The sequence below is a fragment of the Nerophis lumbriciformis genome, linkage group LG27 (assembly GCF_033978685.3).
Source record: "Nerophis lumbriciformis linkage group LG27, RoL_Nlum_v2.1, whole genome shotgun sequence".
Taxonomy (NCBI): domain Eukaryota; kingdom Metazoa; phylum Chordata; class Actinopteri; order Syngnathiformes; family Syngnathidae; genus Nerophis; species Nerophis lumbriciformis.
Window position 1 is genome coordinate 1,505,427 of NC_084574.2, and position 22,074 is coordinate 1,527,500.

The 22,074-nt window shown below is 38.0% G+C and overlaps 1 protein-coding gene across 3 annotated transcripts in view; it reads left to right on the top strand.

Moving 5' to 3' along the window:
• Positions 1-22,074, top strand: part of LOC133570247 (caskin-1) — a 141,775-nt gene that overhangs the window by 108,882 nt on the left and 10,819 nt on the right. For all 3 annotated transcript variants that reach the window (XM_072916339.1, XM_072916340.1, XM_072916341.1), the window contains 4 exons: positions 7,376-7,477; positions 7,545-7,683; positions 13,821-14,617; positions 20,921-21,545. In XM_072916339.1, coding sequence (XP_072772440.1) covers positions 7,376-7,477; positions 7,545-7,683; positions 13,821-14,617; positions 20,921-21,545 — 1,663 coding nt within the window. The remainder of the gene's footprint in view (positions 1-7,375; positions 7,478-7,544; positions 7,684-13,820; positions 14,618-20,920; positions 21,546-22,074) is intronic.

A 22,074-nucleotide genomic window follows, 5' to 3' on the forward strand; every position in this document is an offset into this window, starting at 1 on the left:
ATAACATTGCACAAATGTTCAGTTTTTCTTGTAACATTTTGACTTGCGTTGAGTAAAATGACGACTTTTATTATAATACTGCCAACATTATAAGTTTTTCTTGTGAAATTGTGACCTTTTTCTTGTGAAATTCCAACTCATTTTTCACAGCAAGCTTATTTATATTTGCATAGTATGTATATATTATTAATGTTGTAAATACACTTCTTTATATATCTAGAAAGGGTGGGCCTAATAACTAATAACTAATAACTTGAAGTAAATAATGAAGATTAAAAACCAATTACAAACAAAAAAAAGAATTAAAAGCAGTCTTTTTCTCACAATGTGTTGACTTTTTTCCTTATAAAATTGGGAACGATTTCTCGTGTTCTTTCTGTTTCTGTAATATTGCAATATTTTCTCGTAAAATTATGACTTTTTCATGTAAAATTACTACTCTTCAGTGCAAAATGGTGACATTTGTCATATAAATATCTGACTTTTATCACAATATTGCCAATTTTTTTTATTGTCCTTGTAAAATAGTGACTTTTTTGGAGTAAAATGATGACTATTGTCACCATTTTGCCGAGTAAAATTCCGATTACTATTATAATATTGCCAAAATTTTAAAGTTTTCTTATAAAATTGTGACTTTTGTCGAGTAAAATTACGACTCTTTTCATAAAATTGCCAAAATGTTGAGCTTTTCTTGTAAAATTGCGACTTATTGAGTAAAATTCCAACTTTTATCATAACATTGCACAAATGTTCAGTTTTTCTTGTAACATTTTGACTTGCGTTGAGTAAAATGATGAATTTCATTATAATACTGCCAACATTATAAGTTTTTCTTGTGAAATTGTGACCTTTTTCTTGTGAAATTCCAACTCATTTTTCACAACAAACTTATTTATATTTGCATAGTATGTATATATTATTAATGTTGGAAATACACTTCTTTATATATCTAGAAAGGGTGGGCCTAAAGAGAGAGGCATTATTCGGAGGTCCCAAGAAGGTAACAAATACAAGAATGTGTGTGTGTGTGTGTGTGTGTGTGTGTGTGCGTGTGTGTGTGTGTGTGTGTGTGTGTGTGTGTGTGTGTGTGTGTGTGTGTGTGTGTGTGTGTGTGTGTGTGTGTGTGTGTGTGTGTTAAAGCGGACTTGTCGCTATGACGATAAAACCCTTCAGGGCAGAAGACTCTCACTAGAGATGATGTAACATCGCTGTAGGTGCACACGTCTCATGTGGAAGGCTCTGAAGACCACGGGATTTCGCAATGCATTGTGAGGCTGCAGTAGCCATTTTTTGTTTTCCAAAGCTTTTGTTTACATGACTGTACTCTTAACCCGCAGTAATGTGAGAGAGAGCAACAAAATGGATCGTACAGAAATTAAAAAGCAAGTGACCATACCGAGACAAACTGTACCCTGTTTCAAAGACTCGCTACCTGCAAAAAAAATAATACTAAAACCGATGGAATTGATCCATGTGAGCACGTCCAATGGACAAAAGATTTGAGTCAGAAATTGTGCGTAGTCTACGACTTTCATCTCTCGTGTTCGCCGATTTCGTAAGTAGGTTTCGCTGAAAAAATAAGCTCATGATTACTTTTCAATACTCCGAAAATAATACTCATTCATTTTTGTGCTTACTCAAAACCAGAGGTGGGTAGAGTAGCCAGAAATTGTACTCAAGTAAGAGTACTGTTACTTTAGAGATTTATTACTCAAGTAAAAGTAAGGAGTAGTCACCCAAATATTTACTTGAGTAAAAGTAAAAAGTATGTTGTGAAAAAACTACTCAAGTACTGAGTAACTGATGAGTAACCTGTTCGTTTAATGATGACGGCAACAAATAACGCACAAAAGCATAAAAATAGCAATGAGCAAATTCAGAGCCAGGAATATCTCTTAAAGGCCTACTGAAAGCCACTACTAGCGACCACGCAGTCTGATAGTTTATATATCAATGATGAAATCTTAACATTGCAACACATGCCAATACGGCCGGGTTAACTTATAAAGTGCAATTTTAAATTTCCCGGGAAACTTCCGGTTGAAAACGTCTATGTATGATGACGTATGCGCGTGACGTCAGTAGTTGAATCAGACATTTTGGAATAGGTCGGTCGCCAGCTTAAATCGTCTTTTTTCATCGCTAAATTCCACAGTATTTTGGACATCTGTGTTGGTGAATTTTATGCAATTTGTTTAATGAACAATGGAGACTGCAAAGAAGAAAGCTGTAGGTGCGATCGGTGTATTAGCGTCTGGCTACAGCAACACAACCAGGAGGACTTTGAGTTGGATAGCAGACGCGCTATCCGATGCTAGCCGCCGACCGCATCGATGATCGGGTGAAGTCCTTCGTCGCGCCGGCGATCGCTGGAACGCAGGTGAGCACTGGTGTTGATGAGCAGATGAGAGCTGGCGTAGGTGGAGAGCTAATGTTATTAGCATAGCTCTATCGAGGTCCCGTAGCTAAGTTATCTTCAATGGCGTCGTTAGCAACAGCATTGCTAGGCTTCGTCAGGCGGTACAGCATTAACCGTGTAGTTACAGGTCCAGAGTTTGGTAGTATTGTTGATATTCTGTCTATCCTTCCAGTCAGGGGTTTATTTATTTTGTTTCTATCTGCAGTTAAGCCCGATGCTATCACGTTAGCTCCGTAGCTAAAGTGCTTCACCGATGTATTGTCGTGGAGATAATAGTCACTGTGAATGTCCATTTTGCGTTCTCGACTCTCATTTTCAAGAGGATATAGTATCCGAGATGATTTAAAATACAAATCCGTGATCCACAATAGAAAAAGGAGAGAGTGTGGAATCCAATGAGCCCTTGTACCTAAGTTACGGTCAGAGCGAAAAAAGATGCGTCCTGCACTGCACTCTAATACTTCACTCTCACGTTCCTCATCCACCAATCTTTCATCCTGGCTCAAATTAATGGGGTAATCGTCGCTTTCTCGGTCCCAATGGCTCTCGCTGCTGGTGTAAACAATGGGGAAATGTGAGGAGACTTTCAACTTGTGACGTCACGCTACTTCCGCTACAGGCAAGGCTTTTTTTTATCAGCGACCAAAAGTTGCGAACTTCATCGTCGATGTTCTCTACTAAATCCTTTCAGCAAAAATATGGCAATATCGTGAAATGATCAAGTATGACACATAGAATGGATCTCCTATCCCCGTTTAAATAAAAAAAAATCATTTCAGTAGGCCTTTAAGCAACTAAAACAATAATATATATTAAATAATAATACATTAACATAAAAAAATTAAGGCAAATTGAGCCATGACAATGTTTGTGACAGTTAATGATGCCACGCGTTTGCGCCATGTTTTAAACTTGTTAAACAGAAGAACTAAACTTTAGCACAGAGTCTTGCATTCAGCATGTAAATAACCTAGCAGGCACAAGACATTGATACAACGTGCATGTCCTTTAAAACTGACTTTGAAACAATGTTGCAAAAACAGTTGTATCTGTAAATTGAGACAACGTAGGTGTCTAACGTTGGATCCACGTTGTTGGTTGGGAAATGACCACATTTCAATGGTCAAATCAACGTCACAACCTGACGTTGAATAAACGTTGTCAAAAAGCATGTTGTTTCAACGTTGTATTTGTGTTGTAGAACATTGGTTGGGAAATTACCAAATTTCAATGTCAAATCAACGTCACAACCTTACATTGATTAAATGTTGTCAAAAAGCATGTTGTTTCAACGTTATGTTGGTGTTGTAGAATATTGGTCGGGGAAATTACCAAATTTCAATGGTCAAATCAACATCAGAGCCCGACATTGATTAAACCAGTCTTTTTCAACCACTGTGCCGCGGCACACCAGTGTGCCGTGAGATACAGTCTGGTGTGCCGTGGGAGATGATCTAATTTCACCTATTTGGGTTAAAAATATTTTTTGCAAAGCAGTAATTATAGTCTGCAAACGATGTGTTGTTGTTGAGTGTCGGTGCTGTCTAGAGCTCGGCAGAGTAACTGTGTAATACTCTTCCATATCAGTAGGTGGCAGCAGGTAGCTAATTGCTTTGTAGATGTCGGAAACAGCGGGAGGCAGCATGCAGGTAAAAAGGTGTCTAATGCTTAAACCAAAAATAAACATGTCATGACTTGATCTTGGGTGTGTGCTTTTCCGGGATGCAACGGAAAGTTGGCTCGGGCGAGACGGGAATGAAGGTACATGATTTATTTATTATTATCAAAAAAAAAAGGAATAAATGAAAGCGCGCACAGTGGCGGAGAATAAACTATGAAACCAAAAGACTATAGCAAAAAAGTACAAATGAAAAGCACGCACAGTGGCGGAGAACAAACTATGAAAAACAAAAAGACTATAAACATGGAACAAAAACTTACTTGGCTTGGACAAAAATAGTTGCATGAAGAATGGACATGGGAAGAAGTGCCAGGCATGGACAGAGCATAAATGTGGTGAGGTCGTCAGAACGACAAACTGAAAAGAATGAACTTAAATACTATGGACATGATTAACGAAAGCAGGTGCGTGACTCAAAACGTGAAACAGGTGCGTGACGTGACAGGTGAAAACTAATGGTTGCTATGGTGACAAACAAGAGTGCACAATGAGTCCAAACGTGGAACAGGTGAAACTAATGGGGTAATCATGGAAACAAGACAAGGGAGTGAAAAGACAGAAACTAAAGAGTCCTATAACTAAACAAAACATGACTTAAAACAAAGCATGATTACACAGACATGACAAAACAAAAGGTGAGTGCCCCTAAAAAAAAGGCATTGAAGCTTAGGGAAGGCTATGCAGAACTAAACTAAAACTGAACTGGCTGCAAAGTAAACAAAAACAGAATGCTGGACGACAGCAAAGACTTACTGTGGAGCAAAGACGGCGTCCACAAAGTACATCCGAACATGACATGACAATCAACAATGTCCCCACAAAGGATAAAAACAACTAAAATCTTCTTGATTGCTAAAACAAAGTAGATGCGGGAAACTTCGCTCAAAGGAAGACATGAAACTGACACAGGAAAATACCAAAAAAGAGAAAAAGGCCATTAAAATAGGAGCGCAAAACACGAACTAAAACACTATACACAGGAAAACAGCAAAAAAACTCTAGATAAGTCAGGGTGTGACGTGACAGGTGGTGACAGTACACCTACTTTGAGACAAGACCTACAGGTAAAAGCCAGTAAATTAGAATATTTTGAAAAACTTGATTAATTTCAGTAATTGCATTCAAAAGGTGTAACTTGTACATTATATTTATTCATTGCACACAGACTGATGCATTCAAATGTTTATTTCATTTAATTTTGATGATTTGAAGTGGCAACAAATGAAAATCCAAAATTCCGTGTGTCACAAAATTAGAATATTACTTAAGGCTAATACAAAAAAGGGATTTTTAGAAATGTTGGCCAACTGAAAAGTATGAAAATGAAAAATATGAGCATGTACAATACTCAATACTTGGTTGGAGCTCCTTTTGCCTCAATTACTGCGTTAATGCGGCGTGGCATGGAGTCGATGAGTTTCTGGCACTGCTCAGGTGTTATGAGAGCCCAGGTTGCTCTGATAGTGGCCTTCAACTCTTCTGCGTTTTTGGCTCTGGCATTCTGCATCTTCCTTTTCACAATACCCCACAGATTTTCTATGGGGCTAAGGTCAGGGGAGTTGGCGGGCCAATTTAGAACAGAAATACCATGGTCCATAAACCAGGCACGGGTAGATTTTGCGCTGTGTGCAGGCGCCAAGTCCTGTTGGAACTTGAAATCTCCTTCTCCATAGAGCAGGTCAGAAGCAGGAAGCATGAAGTGCTCTAAAACTTGCTGGTAGACGGCTGCGTTGACCCTGGATCTCAGGAAACAGAGTGGACCGACACCAGCAGATGACATGGCACCCCAAACCATCACTGATGGTGGAAACTTTACACTAGACTTCAGGCAACGTGGATCCTGTGCCTCTCCTGTCTTCCTCCAGACTCTGGGACCTCGATTTCCAAAGGAAATGCAAAATTTGCTTTCGTCAGAAAACATGACTTTGGACCACTCAGCAGCAGTCCAGCTGGTGTCGGTCCACTCTGTTTCCTGAGATCCAGGGTCAACGCAGCCGTCTACGCACCCCAAACCATCACCCAACCATGCAAATTTTGCATTTCCTTTGGAAATCGAGGTCCCAGAGTCTGGAGGAAGACAGGAGAGGCACAGGATCCACGTTGCCTGAAGTCTAGTGTAAAGTTTCCACCATCAGTGATGGTTTGGGGTGCCATGTCATCTGCTGGTGTCGGTCCACTCTGTTTCCTGAGATCCAGGGTCAACGCAGCCGTCTACCAGCAAGTTTTAGAGCACTTCATGCTTCCTGCTGCTGACCTGCTCTATGGAGATGGAGATTTCAAGTTCCAACAGGACTTGGCGCCTGCACACAGCGCAAAATCTACCCGTGCCTGGTTTACGGACCATGGTATTTCTGTTCTAAATTGGCCCGCCAACTCCCCTGACCTTAGCCCCATAGAAAATCTGTGGGGTATTGTGAAAAGGAAGATGCAGAATGCCAGACCCAAAAACGCAGAAGAGTTGAAGGCCACTATCAGAGCAACCTGGGCTCTCATAACACCTGAGCAGTGCCAGAAACTCATTGACTCCATGCCACGCCGCATTAATGCAGTAATTGAGGCAAAAGGAGCTCCAACCAAGTATTGAGTATTGTACATGCTCATATTTTTCATTTTCATACTTTTCAGTTGGCCAACATTTCTAAAAATCCCTTTTTTGTATTAGCCTTAAGTAATATTCTAATTTTGTGACACACGGAATTTTGGATTTTCATTTGTTGCCACTTCAAATCATCAAAATTAAATGAAATAAACATTTGAATGCATCAGTCTGTGTGCAATGAATAAATATAATGTACAAGTTACACCTTTTGAATGCAATTACTGAAATAAATCAAGTTTTTCAAAATATTCTAATTTACTGGCTTTTACCTGTATATTGATGCATGCTTGGTTATGCTTTAAAGTCATACCCAACAATTGTGACATCGACTTTTTACTGTCAACTGAGTTTCGTTTTTGAATGATGTCTGCTGGTGGTGTGCCTCCGCATTTTTTCAACGCAAAAAATGTGCCTTGGCTCCAAAAAAAGGTTGAAAAACACTGGATTAAACGTTGCTAAAAAGCATGTTGTTTCAACGTTGTGTTTGAGTTGCTCAAGGTCAGGACCTAATTCAACAAGTTCTCAACGTTGTTTCAATGTCTTGTGTCTGCTACAAAGCTTTCCAGAGGCCCCCAAGACCCACAATGCATTGCGTTTGCCACGTGACACTTCCGAGCCCTATACATTTCACGATTTTCAAACCAACCTGGTACATTTCTGCTTTGCCCCGAAGGACCTGACGGCGATCGGCGTCATGAAGCCTGGACATCGGAAGAAGTTACTGTCGGAGATCAGCAAGATGACCTCCGCAGACTGGTTGCCAGACCACAAGCCTGTAAGGTTCTCACCTGTCCCACACCAAGTGGACCCGGAGTGTCCCTCATCTCACTGTCTTTTTGCAGGCCAACCTGGCAGAGTTCCTCTCTCACCTGGGTCTTAGTCAGTACTACCAGGTTCTGGTGCAGAACGGTTACGAAAACATCGACTTCATCTCAGACATCAGCCTGGAGGATCTGCAAGAGATCGGTATTACTAAACTAGGTAAGGAACAAAGTGTCATTAATTAAAGATTGTGAAAAGTCATGTGCCGTTTAAATGTAGCATGAGTGCCCAAATTCTGTATCCTGATAGCCTCGGTACTGATGTCAACAACAGTGACCAGACCGGAAAAAAGGTGATTTTCAACCTGTATTAAGGAATTTCTGGAAAATGGGAAGTTTTCCAGTTCGAAAAACAACTTCATTTTTTGACTTGATTAAGAGGAATGTTTGGACGGTAGAACGGTTGAATTGTATTGAAAAATGTAGAAGGAGTAGTCGATGAAGGACACTCCGGGTCGTGTGTTCTATCTATCGTGGGATCACACTCCTCAGCCTTCCCGGTAAGGTCTATTCAGGTGTACTGGAGAGGAGGCTACGCCGGATAGTCCAACCTCGGATTCAGGAGGAACAGTGTGGTTTTCGTCCTGGTCGTGGAACTGTGGACCAGCTCTATACTCTCGGCAGGGTCCTTGAGGGTGCATGGGAGTTTGCCCAACCAGTCTACATGTGCTTTGTGGACTTGGAGAAGGCATTGGACCGTGTCCCTCGGCAAGTCCTGTGGGGAGTGCTCAGAGAGTATGGGGTATTGGACTGTCTGATTGTGGCAGTCCACTCCCTGTATGATCAGTGCCAGAGCTTGGTCCGCATTGCCGGCAGTAAGTCTGACACGTTTCCAGTGAGGGTTGGACTGCGCCAAGGCTGCCCTTTGTCACCGATTCTGTTCATAACCTTTATGGACAGAATTTCTAGGCGCAGTCAAGGCGTTGAGGGGATCTGGTTTGGTGGCTGCAGGATTAGGTCTCTGCTTTTTGCGGATGATGTGGTCCTGATGGCTTCATCTGGCCAGGATCTTCAGCTCTCGCTGGATCGGTTCGCAGCCGAGTGTGAAGCGACTGGGATGAGAATCAGCACCTCCAAGTCCGAGTCCATGGTTCTCGCCCGGAAAAGGGTGGAGTGCCATCTCCGGGTTGGGGAGGAGATCTTGCCCCAAGTGGAGGAGTTCAAGTACCTCGGAGTCTTGTTCACGAGTGAGGGAAGAGTGGATGGTGAGATGAACAGGCGGATCGGTGCGGCGTCTTCAGTAATGCGGACGCTGTATCGATCCGTTGTGGTGAAGAAGGAGCTGAGCCGGAAGGCAAAGCTCTCAATTTACCGGTCGATCTACGTTCCCATCCTCACCTATGGTCATGAGCTTTGGGTTATGACCGAAAGGACAAGATCACGGGTACAAGCGGCCCAAATGAGTTTCCTCCGCCGGGTGGCGGGGCTCTCCCTTAGAGATAGGGTGAGAAGCTCTGTCATTCGGGGGGAGCTCAAAGTAAAGCCGCTGCTCCTCCACATGGAGAGGAGCCAGATGAGGTGGTTCGGGCATCTGGTCAGGATGCCACCCGATCGCCTCCCTCGGGAGGTGTTTAGGGCACGTCCGACCGGTAGGAGGCCACGGGGAAGACCCAGGACACGTTGGGAGGACTATGTCTCCCGGCTGGCCTGGGAACGCCTCGGGATCTCCCGGGAGGAGCTGGACCAAGTGGCTGGGGAGAGGGAAGTCTGGGCTTCCCTGCTTAGGCTGCTGCCCCCGCGACCCGACCTCGGATAAGCGGAAGAAGATGGATGGATGGATGGAGTAGTCGCCAGTAAAAAGGGTAAAAAAAGGGTTTGAAAAAAATTTAATTCCGGGAATTCCTGGCAAAAAAAATTAACTTGAAAAAATGATGGTTTGAATGTCCAGGATGAGTGGAATGTGTTGAAGGTGGAATGGTTTTGAATCGGTGGAAAAATGTGAAAATGGTGGAAGTTTGAAAAATGGCCAATTCATTTTGAATGGGAAAAATGTCCCGGAACACCTGGAATTCTGGGAAATCTGGGAATTTGTCAAGGGAAAGCCCGCGATTGGAATTGTTTGAATCGGGTGAAAAAAGTGGAAGGTAGCGCGCGCCAAAATCTGGAGATCTAACATACTAGTGAGAGTCCAGTCCATAGTGGATCTAACATAATAGTGTGAGTCCAGTCCATAGTGGATCTAACATAATAGTGTGAGAGTCCAGTCCATAGTGGATCTAACATAATAGTGAGAGTCCAGTCCATAGTGGATCTAACATAATAGTGAGAGTCCAGTCCATAGTGGATCTAACATAATAGTGTGAGAGTCCAGTCCATAGTGGATCTAACATAATAGTGTGAGAGTCCAGTCCATAGTGGATCTAACATAATAGTGAGAGTCCAGTCCATAGTGGATCTAACATAATAGTGAGAGTCCAGTCCATAGTGGATCTAACATAATAGTGTGAGAGTCCAGTCCATAGTGGATCTAACATAATAGTGTGAGAGTCCAGTCCATAGTGGATCTAACATAATAGTGTGAGAGTCCAGTCCATAGTGGATCTAACATAATAGTGAGAGTCCAGTCCATAGTGGATCTATCATAATAGTGAGAGTCCAGTCCATAGTGGATCTAACATAATAGTGTGAGAGTCCAGTCCATAGTGGATCTAACATAATAGTGTGAGAGTCCAGTCCATAGTGGATCTAACATAATAGTGAGAGTTCAGTCCATAGTGGATCTAACATAATAGTGAGAGTCCAGTCCATAGTGGATCTAACATAATAGTGTGAGAGTCCAGTCCATAGTGGATCTAACATAATAGTGAGAGTTCAGTCCATAGTGGATCTAACATAATAGTGTGAAAGTCAAGTCCATAGTGGATCTAACATAATAGTGTGAGAGTCCAGTCCATAGTGGATCTAACATAATAGTGAGAGTCCAGTCCATAGTGGATCTAACATAATAGTGTGAGAGTCCAGTCCATAGTGGATCTAACATAATAGTGAGAGTCCAGTCCATAGTGGATCTAACATAATAGTGAGAGTCCAGTCCATAGTGGATCTAACATAATAGTGAGAGTCCAGTCCATAGTGGATCTAACATAATAGTGAGAGTCCAGTCCATAGTGGATCTAACATAATAGTGAGAGTCCAGTCCATAGTGGATCTAACATAATAGTGTGAGAGTCCAGTCCATAGTGGATCTAACATAATAGTGAGAGTCCAGTCCATAGTGGATCTAACATAATAGTGAGAGTCCAGTCCATAGTGGATCTAACATAATAGTGAGAGTCCAGTCCATAGTGGATCTAACATAATAGTGAGAGTCCAGTCCATAGTGGATCTAACATAATAGTGAGAGTTCAGTCCATAGTGGATCTAACATAATAGTGTGAAAGTCAAGTCCATAGTGGATCTAACATAATAGTGTGAGAGTCCAGTCCATAGTGGATCTAACATAATAGTGAGAGTCCAGTCCATAGTGGATCTAACATAATAGTGTGAGAGTCCAGTCCATAGTGGATCTAACATAATAGTGAGAGTCCAGTCCATAGTGGATCTAACATAATAGTGAGAGTCCAGTCCATAGTGGATCTAACATAATAGTGAGAGTCCAGTCCATAGTGGATCTAACATAATAGTGAGAGTCCAGTCCATAGTGGATCTAACATAATAGTGAGAGTCCAGTCCATAGTGGATCTAACATAATAGTGTGAGAGTCCAGTCCATAGTGGATCTAACATAATAGTGAGAGTCCAGTCCATAGTGGATCTAACATAATAGTGAGAGTCCAGTCCATAGTGGATCTAACATAATAGTGAGAGTTCAGTCCATAGTGGATCTAACATAATAGTGAGAGTCCAGTCCATAGTGGATCTAACATAATAGTGAGAGTCCAGTCCATAGTGGATCTAACATAATAGTGTGAGAGTCCAGTCCATAGTGGATCTAACATAATAGTGTGAGAGTCCAGTCCATAGTGGATCTAACATAATATTGTGAAATTCCAGTCCATAGTGGATCTAACATAATAGTGAGAGTCCAGTCCATAGTGGATCCAACATAATAGTGTGAGAGTCCAGTCCATAGTGGATCTAACATAATAGTGAGAGTTCAGTCCATAGTGGATCTAACATAATAGTGTGAGAGTCCAGTCCATAGTGGATCTAACATAATAGTGTGAGAGTCCAGTCCATAGTGGATCTAACATAATATTGTGAAATTCCAGTCCATAGTGGATCTAACATAATAGTGAGAGTCCAGTCCATAGTGGATCTAACATAATAGTGAGAGTCCAGTCCATAGTGGATCTAACATAATAGTGAGAGTCCAGTCCATAGTGGATCTAACATAATAGTGAGAGTCCAGTCCATAGTGGATCTAACATAATAGTGAGAGTTCAGTCCATAGTGGATCTAACATAATAGTGTGAAAGTCAAGTCCATAGTGGATCTAACATAATAGTGTGAGAGTCCAGTCCATAGTGGATCTAACATAATAGTGAGAGTCCAGTCCATAGTGGATCTAACATAATAGTGTGAGAGTCCAGTCCATAGTGGATCTAACATAATAGTGAGAGTCCAGTCCATAGTGGATCTAACATAATAGTGAGAGTCCAGTCCATAGTGGATCTAACATAATAGTGAGAGTCCAGTCCATAGTGGATCTAACATAATAGTGAGAGTCCAGTCCATAGTGGATCTAACATAATAGTGAGAGTCCAGTCCATAGTGGATCTAACATAATAGTGTGAGAGTCCAGTCCATAGTGGATCTAACATAATAGTGAGAGTCCAGTCCATAGTGGATCTAACATAATAGTGAGAGTCCAGTCCATAGTGGATCTAACATAATAGTGAGAGTTCAGTCCATAGTGGATCTAACATAATAGTGAGAGTCCAGTCCATAGTGGATCTAACATAATAGTGAGAGTTCAGTCCATAGTGGATCTAACATAATAGTGTGAGAGTCCAGTCCATAGTGGATCTAACATAATAGTGTGAGAGTCCAGTCCATAGTGGATCTAACATAATAGTGAGAGTCCAGTCCATAGTGGATCTAACATAATAGTGAGAGTCCAGTCCATAGTGGATCTAACATAATAGTGAGAGTTCAGTCCATAGTGGATCTAACATAATAGTGAGAGTCCAGTCCATAGTGGATCTAACATAATAGTGAGAGTTCAGTCCATAGTGGATCTAACATAATAGTGTGAGAGTCCAGTCCATAGTGGATCTAACATAATAGTGTGAGAGTCCAGTCCATAGTGGATCTAACATAATATTGTGAAATTCCAGTCCATAGTGGATCTAACATAATAGTGAGAGTCCAGTCCATAGTGGATCCAACATAATAGTGTGAGAGTCCAGTCCATAGTGGATCTAACATAATAGTGAGAGTTCAGTCCATAGTGGATCTAACATAATAGTGTGAGAGTCCAGTCCATAGTGGATCTAACATAATAGTGTGAGAGTCCAGTCCATAGTGGATCTAACATAATAGTGAGAGTCCAGTCCATAGTGGATCTAACATAATAGTGAGAGTCCAGTCCATAGTGGATCTAACATAATAGTGAGAGTTCAGTCCATAGTGGATCTAACATAATAGTGAGAGTCCAGTCCATAGTGGATCTAACATAATAGTGAGAGTTCAGTCCATAGTGGATCTAACATAATAGTGTGAGAGTCCAGTCCATAGTGGATCTAACATAATAGTGTGAGAGTCCAGTCCATAGTGGATCTAACATAATATTGTGAAATTCCAGTCCATAGTGGATCTAACATAATAGTGAGAGTCCAGTCCATAGTGGATCCAACATAATAGTGTGAGAGTCCAGTCCATAGTGGATCTAACATAATAGTGAGAGTTCAGTCCATAGTGGATCTAACATAATAGTGTGAGAGTCCAGTCCATAGTGGATCTAACATAATAGTGTGAGAGTCCAGTCCATAGTGGATCTAACATAATATTGTGAAATTCCAGTCCATAGTGGATCTAACATAATAGTGAGAGTCCAGTCCATAGTGGATCCAACATAATAGTGTGAGAGTCCAGTCCATAGTGGATCTAACATAATAGCGAGAGTCCAGTCCATAGTGGATCTAACATAATAGTGAGAGTCCAGTCCATAGTGGATCTAACATACTAGTGAGAGTCCAGTCCATAGTGGATCTAACATAATAGTGAGAGTCCAGTCCATAGTTTGACATTTTTGCTCTTTTTTCCTACATTTTGACTGTTTTTCTGCCCTGCTGCTAATGCCATATTGCATGTGTGCTGTACAAGTGAGGTCATTGTGGTGTTGTGTTGTGTGCAGGCCACCAGAAGAAGCTGATGTTGGGAGTGAGGAGACTGAAGGACTTCCAGAGAGGAGGAAGTGTCCCTGAGGCTCCTCACAGTCCCTGCACACCTCCATCCAGCCCAGGTGGCTCTGAGGCCCACGCGGAGGCCAGAAAACCCTGGGACGGCGCCCCGAGCCCGTTGGCCAAACCCCGCCCGAGTATCTGTCAGTCCCAGACTCCTCCCCACACTCCGCCGCAAACCCCCACGCACACTCGAAACCAGCAGGCCTCCCCGAGGGCTCGGCCGCGACCTTCCACCCAGCAGGCGGCGGCGGCGGCGGCGGCGGCAGCGGATCCGCACGTACCGACGCTCCGCTTACCCGGCGAGGAGGAGGAGCGACGGAGAACTCACACCCTGACCGGCCCGGAAACAGACTCGCGATACGCCACCGTCTGCCGCAGCACTTCCGCACGCACCGCCAACGACGTCACCGTTAACCGCAGCCAGTCGTCCGTCACGCTGCGTCCTCGGCGGAAAGGCCGGCCCCCGACGCCGCCCAAGCGGTCCTGCTCTTCCATCACCGGGGGCGACGGGGAGGCAGAAGGAGAGGAGGAGGAGGGGCTTCTCGGCCTGCCCGCTCTTCGAGAGCGGCGAGCCAGCGACTGCGGCGGCCTGGGCTCGGCTTTAAGGGCCCAGGAGTCGGCAGGCCTGGAGAGATCCGAGGGGGCGTCCGGGAGCGTGCGCAGCCTCGCCGCCATGCTGGAGACGTCCATTGTGAGCGGAGCCAAAACCTTGCCCAGGAACCTCGGGAGCAGCACCAACTACCTGCAGGTGTGTCCTCATTTAACAGCTGCAATACTTTCTCCACAACAGCAGGTGGTGCTGCTGAGTCAACTCAAGGCCGTTTCCTCCCAGCTGAGCAAATAACATTCTTAAATAACGACAAGGGGATAGTCAAATCAATGTGTTAACTTACAGGTTGAGCTTGTTTCCTCTCTCCACTTTTTACTCCCCACTTTTGGCGGATGGCACCATGCGCAAATAACTAGCTCTGACGGCCTTAAATTGACTCGGCAGCACCGCCTGTCGTTGTGGAGTGTGAACTGCAAGTGCAAAGGGTGGAATAAAGTTAAAGTACCCATGATTGTCACACACACACACACACACTCGTTGTTTCAGACATTACCACCACACCGGTATTTTTTAATGTGCCTTTGTTACGGCCGTTTTGTTAGAGTTAAAGTTAAAGTAGCAATGATTGTCACATACACACGAAGTGTGGCGAAATTATTCTCTGCATTTGACCCATCACCCTTGATCGCCCCCCTGGGAGGTGAGGGGAGCAGTGAGCAGCTGCGGTGGCCGCGCCCGGGAATAATTTTTGGTGATTTAAACCCCCAATTCCAAGCCTTGATGCTGAGTGCCAAGCAGGGAGGTAATGGCTCCCATTTTTATAGTCTTTGGTATGACTCGGCCGGGGTTTGAACTCACAACCAACCGAGTACTGACAAAAGTTGCAGGAAATAGTTTTTATACTTACGAATCGTCTTTTACTTGCAGAAAATTGTTTCCATACTTGTGAATACTTTTTTTAATTGAAAAAAAATGATATACTTATTATATACTTATACTTACTTATATTATATATTTGCGAATCATATTTGGATTGAAGAAAATTGTTTTTATACTTGCAAATAATTTTTTTACTTGCAGAAATTTTTTTTTAACTTGCAAATCATTTTTTTTACTTGCAGAAAAAAATGTTTTTATACTTGAGATTCATTTTTTAATTGGGAAAAAAATTATATACTTATTATATACTTATACTTACTTATATTATATATTTGCAAATCATATTTGGATTGAAGAAAATTGTTTTTATACTTGCAAATAATTTTTTTACTTGCAGAAAAAAATGTTTAACTTGCAAATCATTTTTTTTACTTGCAGAAAAAAATGTTTTTATACTTGTGATTCATTTTTTAATTGGGAAAAAAATTATATACTTATTATATACTTATACTTACTTATATTATTTACTTGCGAATCATATTTTGATTGAAGAAAATTGTTTTTATACTTGCAAATAATTTTTTTACTTGCAGAAATTTTTTTTTTACTTGCAAATCATTTTTTTTACTTGCAGAAAATTGTTTTTATACGTGTGAATAATTTTTTAATTGAAAAAAAATTATATACTTATTATATACTTATACTTACTTATATTATTTACTTGCGAATCATATTTTGATTGAAGAAAATTGTTTTTATACTTGCGAATAATTTTTTTACTTGCAGAAAAATGTTTTTAACTTGCAAATAATTTTTTTTACTTGCAGAAAAAAATGTTTTTATACTTGTGATTCATTTTTTAATTGGGAAAAAAATTATATACTTATTATATACTTATACTTACTTATATTATATATTTGCGAATCATATTTGGATTGAAGAAAATTGTTTTTATACTTGCGAATCATTTTTTTACTTGCAGAAAAAAATGTTTAACTTGCAAATCATTTTTTTTACTTGCAGAAAAAAATGTTTTTATACTTGTGATTCATTTTTTAATTGGGAAAAAAATTATATACTTATTATATACTTATACTTACTTATATTATATACTTGCGAATCATATTTGGATTGAAGAAAATTGTTTTTATACTTGCAAATAATTTTTTTACTTGCAGAATTTTTTTTTTAACTTGCAAATCATTTTTTTTACTTGCAGAAAAAAATGTTTTTATACTTGTGATTCATTTTTTAATTGGGAAAAAAATTATATACTTATTATATACTTATACTTACTTATATTATATATTTGCGAATCATATTTGGATTGAAGAAAATTGTTTTTATACTTGCGAATCATTTTTTTACTTGCATAAAAAAATGTTTAACTTGCAAATAATTTTTTTTACTTTGTTTTTATACTTGTGATTCATTTTTTGATTGGAAAAAATAATAATTGTACTTGCGAATCGTATTTTAACTGAAGAAAATTATTTTTATACTCGCGAATTGTGTTTTTACTTGAAGAAAATAGTTTTTATACTCGCAAAATGCAAACTTTTTTTTACTTGCAGAAAATTTTTGTTATACTTGCGAATCGTTTTTTTTCTTTCTTTCAGAAAATAGTTTTCACACTTGTGAATTGTTTTTAATTTGAAGAAAATAGTTTTTTCATACTTCTGAATCGTTTTTTACTTGCAGAAAATTGTTTTTATACTGGCAAACTTTTTTTTACTTGCAGAAAAAAATGTTTTTTTTACTTGCAAATCTTTTTTTACTTGCAGAAAATCATTTTTCATATTTGTGAATCGTATTTAAAAAAAAAATTTTTTTAATTGTTTTTATACTTGTGAATAGTTTTTTTACTTGCAAAAAATAGTCTTTATACTGGCAAACTTTTTTTTACTTGTAGAAAATTTTTTGTTTTTTTACTCGCGAATCGTTTTTTACTTGCAGAAAATAGTTTTTATACTTGTGATTAATTTTTTGATTGAAAAAAAATTTAAAAGTCTACTTGCGAATTGTATTTTAACTGAAGAAAATTATTTTTATACTCGCGAATCGGGTTTTTACTTGAAAAAAAATTGTTTTTATACCCGCAAACTTTTTTTTACTTGCAAATCATTTTTTACTTGCAGAAAATAGTTTTTCATATTTGTGAATCGTTTTTTAATCAAACAAAAAACAGTTTTTATACATGTGAATAGTTTATACTTGCAAACTTTTTTTTTACTTGCAGAAAAAAATGTTTTTTTTACTTGCAGAAAAAAACGTTTTTTTTACTTGCAAATCGTTTTTTAATTGCAGAAAATAGTTTTTATACTTGTGATACATTTTTTAATTGAAAAAAAAAAATTCTACTTGCGAATCGTATTTACTTGCAGAAAATAGTTTTTCATATTTGTGAGTTGTTTAATACAAAAAAATAATGTTTTTATATTTGTGAATAGTTGTTTTACTTGCAAAAAATAGTCTTTATACTGCCAAACTTTTTTTTACTTGCAGAAGAAATGTTTTTTACTCGCAAATAGTTTTGTACTGGCAGAAAATACTTTTTATACTTGTGATTAATATTGTAATTGAAAAAAATGTTTTAATTCTACTTGCGAATCGTATTTTAACTGAAGAAAATTATTTTTATACTCGCAAATTGTGTTTTTACTTGAAGAAAATTGTTTTTATCCCGCAAACTTTATTTTACTTGCAGAAAAAAAAGTTTTTTTACTTGCAAATAATTTTTTACTTGCAGAAAATAGTTTTTCATATTTGTGAATCGTTTTTTAATAAAATAGTTTTTATACTTGTGAATAGTTTTTTTACTTGCAAAAAATATTTTTTATACTGGCAAACTTTTTTTTACTTGCAGAAAATTTTTTGTTTTTTTACTCGCAAATCGTTTTTCGCTGAAAATAGTTTTTATACTTGTGATTTATTTTGTAATTGAAAAAAATGTTAAAATTCTACTTGCGAATCGTATTTTAACTGAAGAAAATTGTTTTTATACCCGCAAACTTTTTTTTACTTGGAGAAAAAAATGTTTTTTTACTTGGAAATCGTTTTTTACTTGCAGAAAATTGTTGCTATACTTGCGGATCGTTTTTTTTCTTATTTTCAGAAAATTGTTTTCACACTTGTGAATTGTTTTTTATTTGAAGAAAATAGTTTTTTATACTTCTGAATCGTTTTTTACTTGCAGAAAAAAATTGTTTTTTTTACTTGCAAATCTTTTTTTACTTGCAGAAAATCATTTTTCATATTTATGAATCGTATTTTTAAAAAAAGTTAGTTTTTTTACTTGCAAAAAATAGTCTTTATACTGGCAAACTTTTTTTTACTTGCAGAAGAAATTGTGTTTTTTTTACTCGCAAATCGTTTTTTACTTGCAGAAAATAGTTTTTCATATTTGTGAATCGTTTTTTAATCAAACAAAAAACTGTTTTTATACATGTGAATAGTTTATACTTGCAAAATTTTTTTTTACTTGCAGAAAAAAATGTTTTTTTTTTACTTGTAAATCGTTTTTTAATTGCAGAAAATAGTTTTTATACTTGTGATACATTTTTTAACTGAAAAAAAAAAATTCTACTTGTGAATCGTATTTTACTTGCAGAAAATAGTTTTTCATATTTGTGAGTCGTTTAATACAAAAAAATAATGTTTTTATATTTGTGAATAGTTGTTTTACTTGCAAAAAATAGTCTTTATACTGCCAAACTTTTTTTTACTTGCAGAAGAAATGTTTTTTACTCGCAAATAGTTTTGTACTGGCAGAAAATACTTTTTATACTTGTGATTAATATTGTAATTGAAAAAAATGTTTTAATTCTACTTGCGAATCGTATTTTAACTGAAGAAAATTATTTTTATACTCGCAAATCGTGTTTTTACTTGAAGAAAATTGTTTTTATCCCGCAAACTTTATTTTACTTGCAGAAAAAAAAGTTTTTTTACTTGCAAATAATTTTTTACTTGTAGAAAATAGTTTTTCATATTTGTGAATCGTTTTTTAATAAACAAATTAATTGTTTTTATACTTGTGAATAGTTTTTCTACTTGCAAAAAATATTTTTTATACTGGCAAACTTTTTTTTACTTGCAGAAAATTTTTTGTTTTTTTACTCGCAAATCGTTTTTCGCTGAAAATAGTTTTTATACTTGTGATTTATTTTGTAATTGAAAAAAATGTTAAAATTCTACTTGCGAATCGTATTTTAACTGAAGAAAATTGTTTTTATACCCGCAAACTTTTTTTTACTTGGAGAAAAAAATGTTTTTTTACTTGGAAATCGTTTTTTACTTGCAGAAAATTGTTGCTATACTTGCGAATCGTTTTTTTTCTTACTTTCAGAAAATAGTTTTCACACTTGTGAATTGTTTTTTATTTGAAGAAAATACTTTTTTATACTTCTGAATCGTTTTTTACTTGCAGAAAAAAATTGTTTTTTTTACTTGCAAATCTTTTTTTACTTGCAGAAAATCATTTTTCATATTTATGAATCGTATTTTTTAAAAAAAGTTAGTTTTTTTACTTGCAAAAAATAGTCTTTATACTGGCAAACTTTTTTTTACTTGCAGAAAAAATTGTGTTTTTTTACTCGCAAATCGTTTTTTACTTGCAGAAAATAGTTTTTCATATTTGTGAATCGTTTTTTAATAAAACAAATTAATTGTTTTTATACTTGTGAATAGTTTTTCTACTTGCAAAAAAATATTTTTTATACTGGCAAACTTTTTTTTACTTGCAGAAAAATTTTTGTTTTTTTACTCGCAAATCGTTTTTCGCTGAAAATAGTTTTTATTTACTTATTTTGTAATTGAAAAAAATGTTTTAATTCTACTTGCGAATCGTATTTTAACTGAAGAAAATAATTTTTATGCTCGCAAATTGTGTTTTTACTTGAAGAAAATTGTTTTTAGCCCGCAAAATTTATTTTACTTGCAGAAAAAAATGTTTTTTTACTTGCAAATACTTTTTTACTTACAGAAAATAGTTTTTCATATTTGTGAATCGTTTTTTATTAAAAAAAATAAATAGTTTTTATACTTGTGAATAGTTTTTTTACTTGCAAAAAATATTTTTTATACTGGCAAACTTTTTTTTACTTGCAGAATTTTTTATTTTTTTTTACTCGCAAATCGTTTTTCGCTGAAAATAGTTTTTATAATTGAGATTTATTTTGTAATTGAAAGAAATGTTAAAATTCTACTTGCGAATCGTATTTTAACTGAAGAAAATTGTTTTTATACTCGCAAACTTTTTTTTACTTGGAGAAAAAAATGTTTTTTTACTTGGAAATCGTTTTTTACTTGCAGAAAATTGTTGCTATACTTGCGAATCGTTTTTTTTCTTACTTTCAGAAAATTGTTTTCACACTTGTGAATTGTTTTTTATTTGAAGAAAATAGTTTTTTATACTTCTGAATCGTTTTTTACTTGCAGAAAATTGTTTTTATACTGGCAAACTTTTTTTCACTTACAGAAAATTGCTTTTTAAATTTTTTTTTCACATTTTTGGCTGTAATTTTACTCTATAAAATCAATTCAGAATCAGGACTAATAAGAACCACGACTTGGATGTGAATGTATTTTTTGCGCACACCTATGATTCTCTGTTCTCTGCAGGCCAGTCCGCCCACGCTCCGTCGCCAGTTTGGTTCAGGTGGTCTGGGGTCAGAGGTTGACGATGTCCTAAATCGACGCAGGACCATCAGCGGACCTGAGGACGATCAGGCGCCCCAAAAAGCAGCCCAGCGACGCCCAGAGCCCCGCCCGCGCTCCACCGTGGTCACCGCCGCTGCAGAGATCACAGACGGCACGGCGACGTTGCGAAGGAAACCTCGTCACCTTCCAACAGATGGCGGAGCGCCCGCAAAGGTGCCTCCGACCGTGGTCACCATGACAACCGGCTCCGACACCTTACGCAGGAAGCCACGCGCTGCCGAGCAATCGGAGGCCGCGGCCCATACAAGCAATAAGCAATCAGACTCTTCCGGCAGTCAGGCAGATAGCAGCTGGCAGCAGAACGGCGGCGTGGTGCTGAGGCGGAGGCCCGCCTCGGAGGCTTGTGATAGGTCGGAGAGCAGCAGGGACAGCTGTGAGTGGATGGAGGCCAGGAAGTCTCTGAAGCCGCCAGTCTCACCCAAACCAGCTGCAGTTGGCCTCAAGAAGACGCAAGCGGACCCCCTCACGCCGACTCGTCGGGTCCCCATACCTGGTCCTGATCATCCGGATCCAGCACAAAGTCCTGGTGAGACATCAAAACACTTACGTTTTTTTATATATACATCTTTTTTTTCATGCTTTTTTACTGACATGCAAACTGTTTCATTTTCACTTTCAATTTCCTTTGTTAAATGTAGTTTAGTGTAGAGTCATCCTTCGCCACATCGCACCACATAGCGCTTCTATATCTATATATATACTGTATATATATATATATATATATATATATACATATATACACACACAAACATATATATACACACATATACACATATTTATATATATATATATATATATATATATATATATATATATATATATATATATATATATATATATATATATATATATATATATATATATTAGAGATGCGCGGATAGGCAATTATTTCATCCGCAACTGCATCAGAAAGTCGTCAACCATCCGCCATCCACCCGATGTAACATTTGATCAGAACCGCACCCGCCCGCCATCCGCCCGCACCCGCCCGTTGTTATATATCTAATATAGACGATGCAAGGCATTAGTGAGGTTATAAAGCTTTTGCCTGTTAA